Source organism: Corythoichthys intestinalis, chromosome 22 (genome assembly GCF_030265065.1).
Source record: "Corythoichthys intestinalis isolate RoL2023-P3 chromosome 22, ASM3026506v1, whole genome shotgun sequence".
In the NCBI taxonomy this organism is placed as follows: domain Eukaryota; kingdom Metazoa; phylum Chordata; class Actinopteri; order Syngnathiformes; family Syngnathidae; genus Corythoichthys; species Corythoichthys intestinalis.
This window is the reverse complement of record NC_080416.1, coordinates 24,099,008-24,114,566: the sequence shown is the minus strand read 5'-3', so window position 1 is coordinate 24,114,566 and position 15,559 is coordinate 24,099,008. Positions and strand designations below refer to the sequence as shown.

At 39.2% G+C, this 15,559-nt stretch overlaps 1 protein-coding gene across 6 annotated transcripts in view; it reads right to left on the bottom strand.

Moving 5' to 3' along the window:
• The window catches only part of LOC130910205 (small conductance calcium-activated potassium channel protein 1-like), a 65,957-nt gene that overhangs the window by 3,590 nt on the left and 46,808 nt on the right, over positions 1-15,559 (bottom strand). For all 6 annotated transcript variants that reach the window (XM_057827241.1, XM_057827240.1, XM_057827246.1 and 3 more), the window contains 7 exons: positions 11,878-12,659; positions 8,111-8,206; positions 7,747-8,037; positions 4,464-4,585; positions 4,241-4,382; positions 4,061-4,171; positions 40-167 (listed from right to left, as the gene is read on the bottom strand). In XM_057827241.1, coding sequence (XP_057683224.1) covers positions 40-167; positions 4,061-4,171; positions 4,241-4,382; positions 4,464-4,585; positions 7,747-8,037; positions 8,111-8,206; positions 11,878-12,645 — 1,658 coding nt within the window. In that variant the 5' untranslated portion in view covers positions 12,646-12,659. The remainder of the gene's footprint in view (positions 1-39; positions 168-4,060; positions 4,172-4,240; positions 4,383-4,463; positions 4,586-7,746; positions 8,038-8,110; positions 8,207-11,877; positions 12,660-15,559) is intronic.

Sequence of the window (15,559 nt, the reverse complement as noted above, 5' to 3'; positions counted from 1 at the left end):
TTGTCCCATTCATCGATATGAATATAAATTGGCTCTTACTGGTGGATTGCAAGCAGCAGTTTACGCTGATGCATGCGAACCATGGTGTGATCCTTCTCCCTGGACAGCTTAGTGTGCTTGTAGATGAACCAAGTCTCCCTCAGCACGTTTGCGGCTGCGATCTTCATCTGCATGTAAGGAAATATTCACACTCAGCTGTTCTTTACTTTGAATCAAACTACAGGGAATAATCATTATTAATTATAACACAGTGGTTGGTACCTCTACTTAAGAATGTATCTACATCCAGAATTTTCAGGTTAAGACATACCCAACAGGAAAATATTCCCTCTTGTTGAGAAAGAAATTTCAGGATACAAAAGGCAAAAATACCGTATGGATGGTACTTGCAACTCCCAGAGTTTACTGAATTTAACATACTTATAGCTGCTCTGCCATTGGCTATTGCCTAGTATTCCTGGCATCCAATTGGCTGAGAGGGACCTCTACTGTATCCCTCTGTATACTGTATACTGTATGTATGTATGTGTGGAACCCAGCGTCTTCTTCATTCGCCCCTTGTGTTTCGTCAGCTTTACGTGAGTATATGAACTTCTATTCTTTACTCTATTCTTGTTTTTTTTTTTTTTTTTACATCATGCACAACTTTGATTTATTTACCATTTATTGTGCAATAATTTAATTGTAACATGTATATGTTACATGTTTTGATGGATTTTTATGCGTTATAAAAGATTTATGTCTGAACTTTGGAGGGCTTGGAACGGGTTAAGGCATTTACATGGAAAACGTGTCTCTACTTAAAGAATTTTCAAGTTAAGAAACTAATTCCAGAACCAATTAATTTCGTAAGTAGAGGTACCACTGTATAATGAAATATGTCATGTCATTTTTTTGGGTCAAAAAGCCATTTAAAGATATTATGAATAGGTCAAAGAGAAATCAGCTGCAAATATGCGATTTTTAAGGTGTTATTGAACTAGAAAGCATATTAGACATGAGAAATTACAGTATTCAGTTATATGAATGCATCTAAATGCATTATCATTATTTTCTAATTTTATTCTTTTAATTCTTAATTGAAAGAAGAATGAATATTGGCTGGAGAAGGGCCGATGGGGTGGTTCCCGCCGGGATTTCTACTCGTCTGCAGGACTATTACATGTCTGATGGGATTCACGCATAAGAGGGTGTAATTAGACACACTCAAGTAGTAAAACTCGGTGTCAGGATTAGTGATCTGATAGCATAGAATAGGATACCAGCATACTCAGACTCACAAGGGATTCACACAAATACTGGGTTCTACACCTCACATGGCTGATTTGTGTACACTCCACCCAGTGGCGCCACCAGGGGGTGGCCACGGCCCCCTTATAAATATGTTGGCCACCCCACTGGCCACCCCGCTTGCCAGTATATCTTTAGATTGTTGTAGCATCAGTTATGCATTTCATCCCAAATCAAATCATTAGTAACAACAAATATTACACAATACACCAAAGTATATCAGTAGCCGTGTCCTTAAGTCTTTCTGATAGTTTTCCCCTGACCTTTTTACTGCAATAATATAATGAAAACCTGAAATTATGGCTTTTAGTTTTGGTGTGCCACCCCAAGATTTTAAAGACCAAAATTGAAGTAAGGTTGGCCAACCATGTTTTTGAATAATATCAATGGCTAAACAATTATAAGCATATTTTCGTTATTATTTTTTTTTTAACGCAACCCTTCCAGATTCTTTGTTCAATCCATAGAAACGCCCTTGACAACGAAAATGCTTTTCTTCGACAATCTTCAGAAATTTCGTCACACAGAGAACTGCGAGGGAAGTCCGCCATAGAACAGTATTGTTGCATTGCTTCTCGGTAAGAGTGTGTGGCGATGTATTGTTCTCAATCGAAAGAAAAGTTGTATGAGTGGCCAAAGGATAGCAGTCCACGTAAATGGACATCTTTCGTCCGCACGAAGCAAATGAATTTCACGCCATCATCGAGTAGTGTTCTCTGCTACAAACACTTCGAAGATGCCTGCTTCCTCAACCGGTCTGCTTATGATCAAGGATTTGCCAAAAAGTAAGTGTGATTTTTGGATAGATGACTGATGACTTTGTCAAAGCAGAGCTGCCAACTGTTGTGGAATGAACAGTAGAAGGTAGCGACTTTAGCCGAAAGGTAACTCGAGGCAAAAACCCGATCGTGTTGTTGAATGAACAGTAGAAGCTGGCGACGTTAGCTGAAAGCTAACTTGTGGCAATCCCCGATCATAGTTGTATTGAGTTCATTTTGCTTACACTTATAAATTCGTCAAAACCTTTCTTTTATCCCAGGCAATAGTAGGTGGTTTATTTACCTGACATGTTCCGGCGAACACTTCCGCCTTCGTCAGAGTCCGAAGGCGGAAGTGTTCGCCGAAACATGTCAAGTAAATAAAAGCTAACGTCACTAGCTTCTACTGTTCATTCCACAACATGATCGAGGATTCGTCAAAACTTTTCTTTTATCCGAGGCAATAGTGGGTGGTTTATTTACCTGACATGTTTCAGCGGACACTTCCGCCTTCGTCAGAGGGTCCAAAGGTGGAGATGTTCGCCGAAACATGTCAGGTAAATAAAAGCTAACATCGCTAGCTTCTACTGTTCATTCCACAACATGATCGGGGATTCGTCAAAACTTTTCTTTTATCCCAGGCAATAGCAGGTGGTTTGTTTACCTGACATGCTTCAAATCATAAAAATAATAACAGCCTATATCTTACCAATCTTGTAATCTCGATGTATCCATTCCATGTCAGGTAGTCTGGCCACATTGTTTGCATCCTGATTAGCATCTGGCTAATACATTTACGGTCCAACATAAAATTCCAACCTCCTCCTCTTCCTCCAACTCTTCAAAAACTTGGATCTCCTCACTTGCGCTCGATCCATCGCTTATATCGGTGTTTGAATTATTGTTTGAAGGGCTTTGTGTGGCGGCCGTATGGAGCGCTGCCATCGCTGTTCTCGGTGTGACGTATCACTTCCGGGTTCGTCCCCTTTCAGGCTCGAACTTCGGAAACGCGATTATTTTGTCAAATATACAACATATAAATTATTTTTTCATGCTTTATTTGTTGGACAATGTTTAATTGCATTAAGTGTGACCCTATTTGGCATGGTATGAAATTACTTCACATTTGGTCTTTAAGTGGCCCCATTTTGGCGACCCCTATGAAAAATTTCTGGAGGCGCCACTGACTCCACCCCTCCCAATCACTTATCTTACTGACTCTCCCCTCTCTTTTTTTTCCTTGGTCATCAGGCCCCCAACATGGTTTCAACTGGAAATAAAACTGGCTAACGATAGCACCAACATATTCATAGTTAGTGTAGGTGTTCAATGTATGTCTTGTTGTTGTTTGTACTTCTTATGTCTTTCTCTCCTTCTTTTCTTCTGTCTCCCCATAGCACCTTCCTGTCCGTCTGCTTTCTACTAATAAACAAGGCATCATGAATGATCACAATGGGAGTACGTCATACTCCCATGTGATGCATTAAAACTGTTCAGACCAATTGGACACTCAGATTTTCATTCTATGTGTAAAGCAGATGAACAGGAAAAGTTAAAAGAAAAAAAAAGAAGTAGGAATAAATACATTAAAATAATACATTTTGATCATTGAATGACCATTTGTGGTGAATGAATGAACATTTAATGATCAGTTAATTACCTGAGTAGTGAATAAAAAAAAAACATTTTTTTCTTATTGAAATAAAGTATTTTCCATAAACATTTTAACATGTAAAATATTCATAGTTTAATAGGTAAATTGATTGAAATAATTTTAAATAATAAAATAATATTAATAATAATAACGAAAAAACTATCGAATGTGGAAAAAAATACATTAAATGTCCAAACTGCACATGTTACTGTGGCTTAAGAAACATTTCAGACTTAAAACCTCTCACTCATTCATGATGAAAACTCCAAATGACCTTCTATGCTACAATGTTTTAAAATGACAGATTTACAACATTTGCAAAAATTTCACAAAATTTTAAAATCAAATGGTCACTAACCCTTTTGGAAATGTGTGAGTCAAGCATGAAGTTGTGTACGTGCTTCTCAGCTCGTGTCAGCTCCAGCTTCCTGGCCACCACTGCCACCACTAGGACAGTGCAGCCAGCTCCCTGCGAAGATAAAAACATCCCCAACATCCATGACAAAATAGATAAATAAATCTGAAATTTTGCACTTACCATGATCCCTGTGAGGAGGCATATGCTGCGTCCGCAATAGGTGTGGGGCACTACATCCCCGTAGCCGATTGAGAGGAATGTCACCGACACCATCCACAGGGCTTCCATATAGTTGCTGCTAAGGTCCCTGTAGTTGTGATGTCTGAAAATGTTGATTCGAAATAGTTAATTTTAATCATAAAATCATAATTCAAAGTTTTAAAAGAAAGACTGAAGTTATGACCTCTCGCACACGTGCAGCCCCCACGCCGCCACGATCCAGAGGGATACACTGAAAATCATCAACACCGTCCCCGGATAGGTGGTCATCAGCGTCTTGCCCACAAAACGGGCATTAAAGTGAATCTGTGAAGCGTCAGATGAGGATTATGTAACAACAGACACTCAATCCGACCGGCTCGGTAGCGAGACGAAGGTCATTTTCTTAAATAGTACTTAAAAACGAAAGGGATTACAGATCTGCTGAATGTTATCAGGCATGGATGGTCTAAACCTTTATGGGGCAAGTGACTATTTTTGGTAATTGAAAAAAAAAAACTCATATACATAAAAACACATAAAGATTTGGCGTCCAAATATTGACAATCACATTTTGGGTCATGTGGGCCACATACTATTAACACATTTTAAACAACTGTGCCCAATTTGACCCAAAATGTGATGTCCACGTTGCTGGATGCCAGATTTATATACAGTAGTACGAAAAAAGTATCTGAACCTTTTGGAATTTCTTACATTTCTGCATAAAATCACCATCAAATGTGGTCTGATCTTTGTCAAAATCACACAGATGTAAAACAGTGTCTCCTTTAACTAAAACCACCCAAATATTTATAGGTTTTCATATTTTAATGAGGATAGCATGCAAACAATGACACAAGGGTGAAAAATAAGTAAGTGAACCCTCTGCATAAGAAGACTTAAAGAGCAATTGAAACCAATTAATACTAGGCCTGTCAAACGATTAAAATTTTTATTCGATTTAATCACAGCTTAAAGATTAATTAATTGTAATTAATCGCAATTCAAACCATCTCTAAAATATGCTATATTTTTCTGTAAATTATTGTTGGAATGGAAAGATAAGACAAGACGGATGTATACATTCAACATACTGTACATAAGTACTGTATTTGTTTATTATAACAATGAATCCACAAAATGGCATTAACATTATAAACATTCTTTCTGTGAAAGGGATCCACGAATAGAAAGACTTGTAATTCTTAAAAGATAAACGTGAGTACAAGTTATAGTAATTTTGATAGTTTGTATATTGGGACTAAGTATTGCCATCTAGTGTATTTTTTGAGCTAAACGAAATGTTTGAATAGAGTTTGACTAAAGTCTGAGTATTATTTTGCATAGCTATTTTGATTGGGAATGCCAGTTCTCTTTGCATTGAGCGCTTTTCTTTTTGTGAACATTATTTTTTTTGGAGAGATAGGAATATTATTTTTGTTGTGCTTTCATCCAAATGATACTGTAGCGACTTAAGTGTTCTTAACTGCCCAAATGTATGATGGGAAGTTGGGCAACCATGACTGTCAGTGGTGGCTGCAAATGGTATATCTTCTGTTCGTTATGTACAACACAGGGTGTTAAGATAAAGATCATCTCCTTTCATTCTTCCCCACATCGCACGCCACAATAGTTATAATTGTTGTGGAAGAGATGCAAAGCTTATACCAATAAATAGCGGGGCTCCAATGAATGCCTGTGTCCACTCCACTCGCTTGACTCTGCCTCTTAGCTCTCAATATACATAAAACGGCGCCATTGTAGTGTGTTCGCGGCAATGCGTGAATGGGTCGTTTCATGCATGCGTTAAATGCGTTAAATATTTTAACGTGATTAATTTAAAAAAATAATTACCGCCCGTTAACGCGATAATTTTGACACCCCTAATTAATACCAAACAATTTAAGTCAGGTCTGTGGTCAATCACTGATGAGTGGTTTATAGCTGCCCTGTCCACTTTAAAACACACACCTAGTAAGAAATGTCTTGATGAGAAGCGTTGTCTGATGTGCATCATGGCTCAGTCAAAAGAGCGGTCTGAAGACCTGCGATCAATGATTGTTGATTTGTATAAGGCTGGTAAAGGATACAAAACCATCTCTAAAAGTCTGGATGTTCATCAATCGACAGACAGAGTAGTCGTCTACAAACGTGAAGAGTTTGTCACTGTTGCTCTCACAAGGAGTGGCCATCCACCAAAGATGACGCCAAAGTTTAGCGCAGAATACTCAGAGAGGTAAAAAAGAGTGTCTGCTAAAGACTTACAGAAATCACTGGCACAGTCCAATATCTCTGCACACTTAAACTATATGTAAAACAATGGCCAAGAATGGAGTTCATGAGAGGACTCCACGGAGGAAGCCACTGCAGTCTTAAAAAACATTGTTGCTTGTTTAATGTTCACAAAACGCACGTGGACACTCCACAGAAGTTTTGGCAAAATATATTGTGGACTGATGAAACCAACGTTGTTTGGAAGTAACACACAACGTCTTGTGAAGGAAAAATGGAACAGCTCACCAACATCAACACCTCATCCCCAGAGTGAAGCATGGTGGAGGGAGCATCATGATTTGGGGCTGTTTTGCTCTCTCAGGGCCTGGACAATTTGCAATCATTAATGTAAGAATGAATTCAAAGGTTTAACAGGATGTTTTGCAGGAAAACCTGGAAAGAGGATGGATGCTGCAACAAGACAATGATCCAAAACACAGAAGTAAATCAACTTCTGAATGGTTTCAGAAGAAGAAGAGAGTGGAGTTGGAGTGACCGAGTCAAAGTCCAGACTTGAACCCGATTGAGATGCTGTGGCATGACCTAAAGACAGCGATTCATGCCAGACATCCCAGGAATCTTTTGTTGCAAAGAATGGGCCAAGATTAGTCCTGATCGATGTGCCAGACTGATCTGCAGCTACAGGAAGCGTCTGGTAAAGTTATTGCTGCCAAAGGGGGAGCCACAATATATTCAATGTGATGGTTCACATACTTATTTTTCCCCCATTTGTCATTGTATGCATACTACCCTCATTAAAATATGAAAACCTATAAATGTTTGGGTGGTTTTAGTTAAAGCAGACACTGTTTTTTCATTTGTGGGATTATGACAAAGATCAGATCACGTTTGATGGTGATTTTATGCAGAAATGTGACAAATTCCAAAAGTTTCAGATACTTTTTCATACCACTGTATGAGGGATGTCCCGATCCAATCACGTTCATTTTGACTGCAAATTATATTCATTTGCCCCATCCCAGTCAAAATGGATTGAACATCTAGTGCTGTCAATGGTAGCAAATGAGTTAAATTAGTGCACTATAAAGGTGTACGAGCAAGTGATGAGCTTAGTAATTTTGTGTAGTCTGTTGCTAGTCAAAACAACAGCACCTCGGGAGGGTTTGATTGAAGTCTATATTGAAGCTATAGTACAGCAACTTAAATGTTACCCTCTAGTGAGTTGGAGAAGTGTAATTCCACCAAATTACCTTATTCAGAGCCCCGATACTGCGTGACGCCGTGTCAGTGAAGAGCCTGCTATGCAGCATCATGGCGCGACACAGCAGGTAGAGCCTAAGGAACATAGGTAGCGCCAGCACGATCTCCAACTCTGTCTCTGACAGCGCTGCCGTGGTCACCACCTGCCGCTCAAAGTAGGCCTGCAGGCCCACTGGGTACGGATGGATGGCAGCCACCGCCAGCTCTAGGGTGATCAGGGCCAGGCGGTCCGTCGTCATGGCGATGCGCCAGTCTTCCGCGCTGCTGTCGTGGACGTAAAGCTAGGACCACGTGGTGTGAGATTAACCTTCCAGAGAACTTTTTGAGACTGAAATGTCAACGGTGTCGAAATACCTGCACCTCGCAGCAGTGGTACGCTACGATGAGGCCCAGCAGGAGGATGGTGGAAACGCTGATGATGGATTTTAGTGTGAGGGAGTAGATGGAGCTCTGTGGTTGACACACATACAGATCATGACAAAACTAGTAACAGAGTACTAGTGACATCCTATACATTAAAATTATATACAGTACTTGCAGATGCTATACACATGATTTTATGCATTGTACTCTTAAGACGCTGTACATTAAATGGAATATAAAATTTTGGTCACTCTTCTCTTCAAATCTATAGTCATTATGCTGCCATTTTTTGCATATGTGCTTTGGCCAGCTGGTGACATCATAAAACCTCATTACCATTTCTTTGCTGAGGATTAAGAATATGCCCATGTATGATGTTATCTTATTTTTCTGCCATCTCTCATTAAGGGTTATAACAATGCCATATAGTAGATTCAAGAAAATACAGTATACTGTACAGGCCAAAAGTTTGGACACACCTTCTCATTCGTGCGTTTTCTTTTTTTTCATGACTATTGACATAGTAAATTCTGACTGAAGGTAATAAAACTATGAAGGAACACGTGTGCAATTATGTATTTGGCCCCCCTAAAAAACAAAGGTGAAATAATTAAAAACGTGTTATATTCTAGTATCTTTAAATTAGCCACCCTTCGCTCTGATTACTTTTTTGCACACTGTTGCTATTCCCTTGATGAGCTTCATGAGGGAGTCACCGAAAATGGTTTTTGACTTCACAAGTATGCCTTTTCAGGGTTGATTAGTGGAATTTATTGCTTTACCAATGAGGTTGGACCTTGGGACCTGTTGCATTGAATTAGGTGTGTCCAAACGTACTGTACATGGTTGTTTTAAATAAGTTTATGTTTAGTTTGACAGTAAACTCAACTAAGAGTGCAAATAAACCACTTGAAACCTATTTTTTCGGGGGAAATCATTGTCCACTATCTGTTGCACTGTTGCATACCGTGTTGCAAAAAAATTGGGCTAACGACAAATGGAGTCTCAACAAACCTGAGACAATTGTGCTGGACCATATCATACTATACCATAATTATACAAAAACATTACAACACAGGGGCTGAGCTTAGAGGTGGGTGCTGGCGGGCCCAGGCCCAGTTTGTGGCTGTAAAAGGGGCGTGGTTGAATAGCATGTTGATGCGCGGAGCTGTAATATAGTGTTTGAAGTCTGAACATTTCTTCACTTCTATTCACATATATTCTATGTGCAATACTATTTACATGCAATATTAACGTGCAATTTTCCATTGTCTTCACTGTCAACTACTGCTACTTCACTTCAATTATTTGCACTGCCTGAACATAGGACGACCTCAAACACATTTTATAGTCATTTAGATTTTATACTTTTGTACTTGCAAGTTACTTTTGAGATTTTTACTTGTCCTGCAGTGTAAAGGGAGCTGCTCCACAATTTTATTGTACAACTTTATAATGACAATAAAGGGCTATTCTATTCTATCTATTTTTGTCTCTTTTGTTGCTCTGCCATCCTTGCAGAATTCGCGTGAAAGCGTTCGCATTAACTTCCGTCGTTATAATGAATTGGAAAAGGGGGAAGTGACTTATACCGTAAAGCAGCTTGCACATTTGTAGTCTTATTTGTGTGGCAGGTTTCCTGCCACCCTCCTCAAAATTAATTAGTGCCTGTGAAAAAGATACAGGCCCCCTCAAGATATACACTACCGTTCAAAAGCTTGGGGTCTAAGTGACCCCAAACTTTTGAACTGTAGGCGACCCCAAACTTTTGAACCGTAGTGTATCATATGGGATTTTTCATTATGTACACTGCGGTTCTTGGATCCCAAACTTTTGAACGGTAGTGTAAAAGACGTGTTATTCAACTACGGTGATCGCTCGTTTGTTGTGGATAATGGGGCCCAGAACCCGCCGCGATAAGTGAAAAACCATGTAGTAAATTTTTAAATTTTTTTGTTAAACTTTTTGTCTGTGTGTTTAATGTATTTATTCAGATTTAGCATTGGAAATATTCTCTCTCTCTCTCTCTCTCTCTCTCTATATATATATATACATACACAGTATATATATACTGTATATACATTATACTGTATATGTTTTTCACTTTTTCCCCCAAAATATAATTTAAAAAATATAAACTTATATATATATATATATATATATATAAGGCCTGCAGCTATCGATTATTTTAGTCATCGATTAATCGATGAACTAGTTAGTTCGAATAATCGAGTAATCTGATAAGAACAAAAAATTAAAATACCTGACCTAAGCCCCAAACGGTATAAAAAAAAAAATCAATAAATGAGGATATATGTACAACAAAAGAACAATTGGCTAACTTAAAGAGTAAAAGAAAAATGATATATAATGCCAATGCTTTTTTTTTTTTTTAGAATGCTCTTAACAAATAGTTAAACATATCCCCCCAAAAAACGGCTAAATGTACCTTTAAATTACGAAAGCATTAAAAAAACATTAGCTCAAACAAAAACTTAGCTTATGTTGGTCTTAACAGGGAGCAGCTGGATTCAGCCATGTGAAATGAGGCAGACTAGAGGGCAGTGTATCGACCCGAATCAATGAAACTAAAGGCAAACACTTTCAAAACAAATCATTACAAAGCCACTTTAATTAAACGAATACTCGAGGCAGGAAAATTTTATTCTAATATTTTTTTCTAATCGAATACTCGAGTTAATCGATTAATCATTGCGCACTACTATATATATTAATAAATGTTTTTTAAGCACTTCAAATGTAATAATTATGAGTTTATATATATAATTATAAGTTTTAAACATGTTACTGTCCCACAGAATTATTTTTAAGCAAGAATAAAGTACTGTAGTAAAAAAATGTTTGGCTTTATTAAATGCGTCATTGAGTGAGTCCAATCAAATCCGCTCAAGCTGCTCACCTACATACAATGAGTTGCCACAGCAACTCTTTAACAAATTAAACAATGATTGACGCATGCGGCACTTTGAAATTCGCTTGTCTGGCAAGTTTAAACGTTGAACATCTATCAATCATTGTTAATTTGAATAAGCAATTGCGGTGCACTCACTACCTGATGAACAGAGAGCAGGTAGAGGGACGGAATGGAGTGAAACTACGCGATCGGCTTGGGATAGCTGAACTGTATTTTTTTTTTAATTGAAAAAGAGTCCGCGATGGACTGAGGGCGCGAAATAGCGAGGGATCACTGTAGTTGTCAGTCAACATATTGTCACAAATTTTATGAACATATTTTGCTTTCAGTGTTAAAATATCTCTACTAAACACCCCACTCTCCTTGCTCGACTGGTTGTTGCCCACGCCCCACATACTGGATGACCGTCTTGAAGGGCCCGCGAATGTGTGGAGGGGCCCGCGAATGAGCATCCCCTAGGACTCACCAGATGTTCACCTAGGGGGGTATACTTATCTCACCCGGGCCCTATTCGCATTTGTTGCGCCACTGTTACAACGCAACTAACAATAAATCAACACATTAGCAGCCTTTAAACTGAGCTCACAACAACCACCTTTGCTTTCATTAATCATCGCTCCCATCACTCGCCATGCCAAGCCCTGCCTTTTAAAGCAATGCACACTCAAAGTCGCGGATAAATCATAGGACCTGGGAATGCTTGCATCTCTCAAAGTACATAAATCAAAATCAAGTTTTATCTGATCAGTGAATGGGAAAACCACAACCATAATAGTACAAGATTGCATGTGAACCCATGAAAGCTTTGACAAGTGTGCCGGACCTTGCTGTAGACGCTCCAGGAGAGTTCCGTTTCCATGACCATCATGACTACGCCAAAAATCCCCACGGCGAGAGCACAGTCGTTCAGCCTCTGCCTCCGCACAAAGAGCGCCCTCCTGCGCAGCAGCCGCCACCCGATACCGTGCGTCTTCCAGTAGTGATCGTCCTTGGCCTCCGTCTTGTGCTTGGGACTGGAGTGACCTGCCGACCCCGGGAGGAGGTCCCTTTCCCGAGTTGGTCGTGGAATCCCTTTGCCGGCCTCGGGCGGCTCGTCGTCCCTGCTTGTGACAATGATTTCCGGCAGGCTCTGCCTGGTCTCTAAGGGGAAGTGAGCTGGTCTATGGACACTCTGAACCGTAGGCCTCCTGGAGCTTTTGAAAGGTGACCCGCAAGGGGCAACGTCATTAAAAGCGCAGCTCTTCTCCTGGAGCCTGGAAGCCGACGAATTCTTTCCTTTCCGCTCCTTCTTTGTACAAACTTGCCGTTTTTTCTCCTTGCATTTGACTTTTTCGGCTCTCCTGGGCGAGCAAGGCGAGGCTCGGGTGCACAGGTGGCCATTGTACAAAGGCATAGTGGCCATGGCCTGAGTGCGGTCCAGCCACACCGTGTGATCCGCACATCTACGGACGGCCGGGCGCATCCCGCACTGCGGGGGGCAAGCCCGGCGAGGGGAAAGTGTCCTTGGGGGAGGCAGCAGGGAATGCTGGTCCTCCACCTCGTAATCGTCCACAAGGGAAATGTTGACCATGGAGGTGGAGGAGTGCTCCATGGTGACAGGATCAACTTTGTAGGGAGAGAGGACAGAATAGATTAAAAATGTTAGTACAAGTTATAGAAATTTTATGTTAAACCCCTCTTAATGTTTTTGTTTTATTACAATTTGGAAAATTTTCAATCCAAAAATAAACTAGTAGCTCGCCATTGTTTATGTCAATTATTACACCACGCTCACTCATTGTGCTGAAAACCATAAAATCATTTGGACCCAAGCGCCAGCAGAGGGCGCCAAACACCAAAAAACAAGTAACAAGCGGACATTACACTGCTGTCATTTTAATCTGTTTGAGCGGAGCATGTGCGTTAATTGCGTCAAATATTTTAACGTGATTAATTTAAAAAATTCATTACCGCCCGTTAACGCGATAATTTTGACAGCCCTACATTTTATTTGTGTTGATTGGATTAAAACTAAATGAAAAGCTGCCGCTAAAATGGTAGAAGTTTGGTTTTGCTAAAATTAAAGGCTATATTCAAAATGTCCGATTTTAAATCATGATTTTACATGCAGAAAATACTTATGTTAATTTGTTAAATGCCATTTCTTCTTCTTCCAGGTCAAACTAAGTCTTTAAAATAAGAAGGAAAATGTATAGATATACAGTGAGGAGCAGAACTATTTGCACCACTTGTGATTTTGCAAATTCATCCACTTAGAAAATGGGTAGACATCTGAAATTTCAGTTATAGATACATTTTCACTTATAAAGACATAATATTTAAAAAAAAAAAAAAAAAAAAAAAAGGAACTCACATTGTATGATTTTTTCAATAATTTATTTGTAATTTACTGAGGGTCATAATGATTTTTCAATAATTTATTTGTAATTTACTGGGGGTCATAAGTATATGTACCCCTGAGAATCAGCAATATTTATTACACTCAAAAAGTTGTCAGTCTACCTTAAAGAAGTCCACCTTCACCATATGAGTAAGCACCTACCCACCACCCTTTTGAGCTCATAATTGTCCATTTTGTACCCCACAGTCAGTCATAATCCAACTGCTACCATGGGCAAGACCAGAGAGCTTTCGAAAGACACCAGACAAAAAAATGTAGAGCCCCACAAAGCTGGAAAAGGCTACAGGATAATTGGAAAGCAGCTTTGTGAAAATGAATCAACAGTTGAAGTACTTGTTGGAAAAGGGAAAAGGCTAAACATGACGGATAATATACCTTGGACTGGGGCTCCATCGAAAAATCTCCCATCGTAGGGGTATCACTCATGATGAGAAAAGTGAGGGCTCGGTCTACAACTACACGGCAGGAGCTGGTCAAAGACCTGAAGAAAGCTGAATGCACAGTTCAAAGGTCAGTAGAACACTATGGTGCCATGGTTTGAAATCATGCATTGCTCAGAAGGTTCCCCTGTTGAAGCCAGTACATGTGAAGGACCGTCTGAAGTTTGCCAGGGACCATCTGAATGATGCAGAGGGGTTATGTGGTCAGATGAGACCAAAGTAGAACTTTTTGGTGCAAACTTTATTCCTCATGTGTGAAGGAAAAAGAACAATGAGTACAATTCAAAGAACACCATCCCCACTGTGAAGTATGGGGGTGGAAACCTCATGCTTTGGGGCTGCTTTTCGGCAAAGCGGACAGGACGACTGTACTGTATAAAGCAGAGGATGAATGGTGAAGTGTATTGTCAGATTTTGAGCAGCAACCTCCTTTTCTCAGTCAGAGACTTGAAGATGAGTCGTGGCTGGATCTTCCAACATGACAATGATTCGAAACATACAGCCAAGCTGACCAAGGGGTGGCTGCGTAAAAAGAATATCAAGCTTCTAGAGTGGCCTAGCCAGTCTCCAGACCTCAGTCCAATTGAAAATCTTTGGATGGAGCTGAAACTTGGTGTTTCTCAATGACAGCCCCGAAACCTGACAGATCTAGAGAAGATTTGTGTGGAGGAATGGGCCAAAATCCCTGTTTCCTTATGAGAAAACCTGGTGCAGAAAGCATCTGACCTCTGTAATTGCAAACAAAGACTTCTGCACTAAATATTAGCACTGATTTTCTCAGGGGTACAAATATCTATGAACCCCAGTAAATTACAAATAAATTATTGAAAAATCATACAATGTGAGTTCCGTATTTATTTATTTATTTATTTTTTGATTATGTCTCTATAAGTGGAAATGCACCTATGATTGAAATTTCAGACCTCTGCCTATTTTCTAAATGGGTGAACTGCAAAATCACAAGGGGTGCAAATACTTCTGTTCCTCACTGTATATATCAGCATTTAGAAAGTACAATAGTAAAGAAAAGTGGAAATAGAATTTTAAAGTTGTGACCACAAACCCAAACTTTTTGGGAAACAAAAGTGTTTTTATATGTCAATGCGACGACACAACCATGAAATATCACTTAGAACCTGGGAACAAAATGTATGTTACAGAGTAAATTTTTTAAATATAGTGGCATAAACTAAACATTGTTGTTGCAGGGCATCAGATTCAATTCAGGCATCAGATGTTTTTGAGGAAAAGCTTCAAAACAGCATATTCATTGATAAATTGGAAAAAAGAAAAAAAAAATGACGTCACGTGAGGACTGAACTACTAAAGAGGCCAAATTTGAGTCGTGAAAGATGTTGCCTAATAGTTTTTGGAGAATTAAAAATGCGTAGGAAAAAAAAGACAAAATAATACAATATGGGGCAACAATATTTTTTTTCACAGAATTAACTAAAAATGTACATTTTTGTTGATTTTTTTTTTTTTTTGGGGGGGGGTAATAGAGGGAACGAGACACTAAAAGTTCTCCAAACTTTGCAAGTTGAAAAAAATTGTGAAAAAAATGGCTGCTATAGATTTTGAATTAAAGAGGGAAAAAAAAAACTCAGACAATTTGAGTGGTGAGCTTTTCTTTGGAAAGTGCTTATATTGTCATCATATTCAAT